We start from the raw sequence: 5,605 nt of genomic DNA on the forward strand, positions 1-5,605 counted from the left end.
AAGGATCTGAGGAATCTGGGAATGCCTGGAGGACCAGAAGGATCTGAGGAATCTGGGAATGCCTGGAGGACCAGAAGGATCTGAGGAATCTGGGAATGCCTGGAGGTCCAGAAGGATCTGAGGAATCTCACATCAGATCTGTGACCTGACCTCCAACAACCAACAGGCTAAAAAACTACAGGCACAAAGCAAACTGGTTTCGTTTGATTTGGGTTTTCCTTCGCTGCGATTTGTTATTAACATTTTCACTTTTGAAAGTAAAGTCTTCCCATTTCTGCCTAAAAGTGTTGCAGATATAGCACAAAAAATTTAACACCAGATCCATTAGGATGCAGCATTTAGTTTATCATTAAATAAATAGCGCATAGCGGCATACATGGTAGAGCATTCACTAAATAAAGCAATAAAGCAACACAAAACGTCCTTTTTAAGAGAAGAGTTACAGATTTCTAAAGGCTTTATTATATCCCTGTGCTATCATCCATTCGAATAGGATATTCTTGTGTTTTTTGTTCTTCTCTAAGCATGTAAACCCTAAAAGGTCAGTTTGATCCATAAGAACCGCCACGGTAAACTCGACTGTAAGACCTATTTAGACTGACAGCTTTGTTCAGAGACTTGAGTGGCTTTGTAAGTGGCTCGGTTAGCCTGGAAGCTATGTGTTTTCGTTGGGAAAAAGCCCTATCGACACACCTGCCTCCTTCTCCTCCCTGCGGCTAAAGAAACAAGCTAACAGCGGCCCCTCCGCAACAACACCGCCCGCTTACCGTAGGACTCTGACATCGCCAGGGTGGCGGCTTAACAGCAAACCGATGGGAGCGAAAAACAGCAGCTGACAAATAAATTGCTAGCTAAGTAAAGAAATATAGTCCCGTCGAGGATTTCCGTGGATTCCAGCTGATTTTCCCTTCCGATTTCCCGTGTGTTGTTTCAAAATAAAAGCTTTTTGTGGCGAACCCATAACATTTTCCATGTAATGACTCAAAATGACCACGAGGTGGTGCTGTTACTGCTCAATTAATAATGCTGAAATGTTACGTTGTGGTCTCACAATCATGCGTTAGACTGGAGTCTTGACACCTTCCACAAAAATGAAGCGTAACAATGTTTATTGCTGAAGAAGCTTTATCGGAGTGCTTTATCAAGGCTTATTCATGGAAAGTTAAGTGAAGGGAAAAAACCGTTGTCGAAAATGACACTGCGAAACCACAGAATGTTATTTTCAGTCTAATTTCTAATACAAATACTTGAAATAGGTCAAAAGTAACTTACAAGTAACTTTTCAGCACAATATAAGAGCTTGTTTTCAGAAAACAATTCCTTAATATTTATGAAAAACTACTTGTTTAGAGACTTGAGTGTCTCAACAAAAATATTTTCCTCATATTATAAGTGAAATAATCTGCCATTTTTCATCAATATTAAGGAATTGCTGACTCTAAACAAATTCTTATATCTTGCTGAAAAGTTACTTATAAGTTAGTTTTGTTTTATTTCTAGTTTAGTAAGATATTTGCACTAGAAACAAAGTCAAAAAAAATACTTTAGTGTTTTTGCAGTGGATGCACAAGTAGCAGGAATAACCATAGCTATTTGCTTTGAATGGATAAAGCAAAACCCATTCAAGAGTTTGGGGTCTGTGATTTTGTCACCATATATGGATCCAGCACCTGGTGTAAAACTATCATACTTCTAGTTAATCTACCAATAAACTAGAGGAGTTAGGAGCATCTTACACCAGGTAAGGAGAAAAAGGGCTGGACAAAATGCCTGTTAATCTCAAGTCCTGTTTTCAGATGAAAATAAAGTTTGATCTCTCATGGAAATCAAAGTCCTAAACAGTTTGGAGGAAGAACGGAGAGGAACAGACTCTACCCGACCAAACTGCTAAAAGTATCAATACCTGGATCAATGACCACGGTATTTTGGTACTTGATGAACCAACAAATTGGTCTGACTTAAGCCTCACATAATTTACGGCGTATTATCATGAGGAGGACGAGTGACACCCAGTGATGCAGATATGCTAATGGTAGTAAAGCAACCAAAACTTCCTTAAAACCTCCATTGTAACACCAGACTGATGCAGCAATTCATGCAAAGGCAGCCATACGACATCCTATCTTGAAAATAAATATTTAAATTTAATATTCTGACTTTCTGGGAATTGAATTTTGGGGTTTCATCAGATGTAAGCCATTATCATCAAAATCATGAGATTCAGATACTTGAAAAAATATCTCTCTTTGTCCATTGGAATAGGTTTTTTAGTTATATTTTAATTTACGTGGATACATTTTTAAAATAATTTTTAAAACAGTGTATCTGAATTCGTATATTTTGGGATCAAAAAAGTTATTTTGAATTTACAAAATAATTCCCAATTAATCCTCCGAGCCACCAGAGGTCACTGTTATAACTTAAAAATCGTCCCAAAGCTTTATCAAAGAAGAAGAAACAGCCGCGGCTAGTGAGCTAGCTTAGCTACTTTCATTATTTTACTGAAATATGGCAGCTGTACTCCCCATCAGACCGCCATGCGATAGCAATCCCGCCACTCCAGGAGCGCAATCACTAAAGGTGACATTTCTGCTTTATTTAATTCATAAATAAGTGAAATTTGGAATTCTGCGTTTCCTCGATCTCAGCTAACGGTTAGCTCCTTATATCCCTATTGATGGTTGTGTTAGCGACATTAGTGACCCTCCTTTGTTTTCAAATTATAATTTTATATTCCCTGCTCATATTTGATGGTCATAAATAGTTACATGTCGGTAAACTCGTGCAAATAACAAACGCGACTTCAAATATGTATCTCATCAAGCTTAAAAAGAGCACAACATACACAAAATTAATTTACTTTAATAAGCAAATTATCCTGAATTTGCTTATTGGCAGTCTCGCATTGACTGATAATGTTTTACATTTTCTCTTTCATTACTTTATTCCACTGTGCATTGAAATGAAACAAAAACTCTTTAATTAAAACATTGAAAAGTCATATGCATAAGATGATCTAATTGTTGTTATTTTAAACAGGAAAGCAACAATTATTCCCACCACATATGGATTATTCCAATTATAACCATCTTTATTTACTAGTGTTTGGTTTCCACACCATTATATTTCATTTTTATCTCAGACAAAAATGTTGTGAAACTGAGAAAACTGTGGCCTGTGAATATAAGGGCTTTAAACTATTGAAATACTGTGAATGTTTTTAGCAGAGTTGTAACTTTTCAAACTTTGGTAACCTGCTCATTAAATGAATAAACATTTGAATGAAAGAAAAGTTTATTTAGGTCAGTCTGACTATGCCATTTAAAAAATTCTTAAGCATTTGTGATCTGAATTCTTGGTGTCATTACTAGTTTGTATTTTTGTTTTGTCTGCAGGAAGATGTAATAGACGAGGTTTCCAACGACGGCAGTCAGCCTCCCAAAAGAAGGAGAATGGGTTCAGGAGACAGCTCCCGAAGCTGTGACACCTTCAGCCAAGAGCTCGGGTAAACTGCACAGATACTTTAAAGGACACAATAAATAGCTATTGTTTTTGTCTGACTTGCCCTCACTTGTTGTTTTTGCCTGTTTTCCTCATGTTTTCCCCCACTAAATTCACAAAACCCCAACACATCCCTGTTCAGAGCAACATATTTTCCAGCAGAGAACCTGACGGAGTATAAGTGGCCACCTGATGATACAGGAGAGTATTACATGCTGCAGGAGCAGGTCAGCGAGTATCTGGGAGTGACGTCATTCAAGAGGAAGTATCCTGGTAAGAATTAGATTCTCATGAAGTTTGACTCTCATTCCTTACTTGTAATTTAAGTGAGTAATCTTATTTTTGTAAAGACTTAGTATAGATGAGAGCAGGAGTGAAATGCTAAAAGCATCCATTAATTATACATCAGTAGCACAACTTCAACATGTTTTTACTCAAGTAAAAGCAAAAAGTAGCCGGCCAAGAAATTACTCAAGTAACTGTTGAAAACATCAATGTAATATTTAAAAATTACATTATCTCATAGACCAAAATATAAAGTTATGTGGAAATGTGGAAATACCAAAATGGAAATAATTAATATAAATAATCACAAAACAACAAAATCAGGCAAGAGCAAATATTTTCCAGATCAGTTTCATTCAATATAAAACTTATGAAATTTTAATAGAAACTGTAGATGAGTGTCTATGACTGGTGAACCTTTGGTTAAAACAAACAGGTTCTTCCTTTGTTGACATTACTCACAGTGGGTAGAGAACCCAGAAATTTTACTCTACTAAGAATAGTGATAATTGTTAATAAAATTACTCAAGTAAAAGTAAAAATAGGCACAGTAAAATACCCTTAATAGTAAATTTTTTTCCAAAACGTTACTCAAGTAAATATAAATAGTTACTACCCAGCTCTGAACTCATGTTCTTCCTGGTGTTAAATTAAACGTCTGTCATGCTGTGAAGAATTTTTTCAAGCTGTTGAACTGAGTTTGTTTCCTTTTTCTCTTTTTTATCTCTGTGCAGATATGGAGAGGCGAGATTTGTCCCACAAAGAGAAGCTCTATCTTCGAGAACAAAATGTCATTACGGAGACACAGTGCACTCTGGGTACAAATTATAACCCTTAAATAATTTACAAAACAACTGATGCAGCTCTTGACGCCAGTCTTTGTGACGCCTTCAGGTCTCACAGCTCTGCGAAGCGACGAAGTGATAGATCTGATGATCAAGGAGTATCCTTCCAAACATGCTGAGTATTCTGTCATACTGCAAGAAAGGGAGCGGCAGAGAATAGCGAAAGAGTACTCTGTGAGCACAAACAGCAGAAACATCACGCCAGAAGTTTACTTTGAGAAAATTCTTCTCCATGATTGATTCTGTCTTGATGTGATTTATTTTACTGTAGCAAATGCAGCAGCAGAACCCTCAGAAGGTCGAGGCCAGCAAGGTTCCTGAGTACATAAAGGAGGCTGCGAAAAAAGCCGCAGAGTTTAACAGCAACTTCAACAGGGAGCGGATGGAAGAGAGGAGAGCTTATTTTGACCTCCAGACCCACGTAAGTCCGGTTTTAAATTTCTGGCAGGATTTACTGCACATTCTGGAGACATTCTCCAGATCTGGATGAGCATGGAAATAGAAAATGGAATATGAAAAAAAAAAAAGCTCATTTCCATTTATTGTAAGTAATCAAAGGTGTTCAAAGTGAGGCCCAGGAAGGGCTGGACAATAAATCAATAACAACATATATCGCAATAGACACGTGATCAATATCAACAGAAAATACATCACGTAGAATAGTCAATATATAGAATATTCATTGAACTACGATCCAGAACCGCATGGCATTCTGGGAGATGTAGGCAGAGGACAGACTGTAGCCGCTCAGCCTCTCATGACAAGCTAAGCTTGGCTGGTGGAATCAACTGACTCCTCATTCTATGGTTACCTAGCAACAACCTGCTGGGTAACAAGCAGTTTCAAATCTCTTCCTCCCCCCGCCCCCCCAACTATGGTTACCTAGCAACAACCTGCTGGGTAACAAGCAGTTTCAAATCTCTTCCTCCCCCCGCCCCCCCAACTATGGTTACCTAGCAACAACCTGCTGGGTA

The 5,605-nt window shown here is 37.7% G+C and overlaps 2 protein-coding genes across 2 annotated transcripts in view; one reads left to right on the plus strand and one right to left on the minus strand.

Moving 5' to 3' along the window:
- rab4a (RAB4a, member RAS oncogene family) overlaps nucleotides 1-933 on the minus strand; it is a 7,667-nt gene extending 6,734 nt beyond the window's left edge. The window contains exon 1 of the mRNA XM_007549767.2: nucleotides 768-933. Coding sequence (XP_007549829.1) covers nucleotides 768-783 — 16 coding nt within the window. The 5' untranslated portion in view covers nucleotides 784-933. The remainder of the gene's footprint in view (nucleotides 1-767) is intronic.
- A 1,495-nt stretch (nucleotides 934-2,428) lies between these two features.
- Nucleotides 2,429-5,605, plus strand: part of phf10 (PHD finger protein 10) — a 15,139-nt gene continuing 11,962 nt past the window's right edge. Inside the window, exons 1-6 of the mRNA XM_007549768.2 lie at nucleotides 2,429-2,580; nucleotides 3,396-3,505; nucleotides 3,644-3,774; nucleotides 4,521-4,604; nucleotides 4,681-4,805; nucleotides 4,903-5,052. Coding sequence (XP_007549830.1) covers nucleotides 2,509-2,580; nucleotides 3,396-3,505; nucleotides 3,644-3,774; nucleotides 4,521-4,604; nucleotides 4,681-4,805; nucleotides 4,903-5,052 — 672 coding nt within the window. The 5' untranslated portion in view covers nucleotides 2,429-2,508. The remainder of the gene's footprint in view (nucleotides 2,581-3,395; nucleotides 3,506-3,643; nucleotides 3,775-4,520; nucleotides 4,605-4,680; nucleotides 4,806-4,902; nucleotides 5,053-5,605) is intronic.

Source organism: Poecilia formosa, unplaced genomic scaffold, assembly GCF_000485575.1.
Source record: "Poecilia formosa unplaced genomic scaffold, Poecilia_formosa-5.1.2 Scaffold33, whole genome shotgun sequence".
Lineage (NCBI taxonomy): Eukaryota > Metazoa > Chordata > Actinopteri > Cyprinodontiformes > Poeciliidae > Poecilia > Poecilia formosa.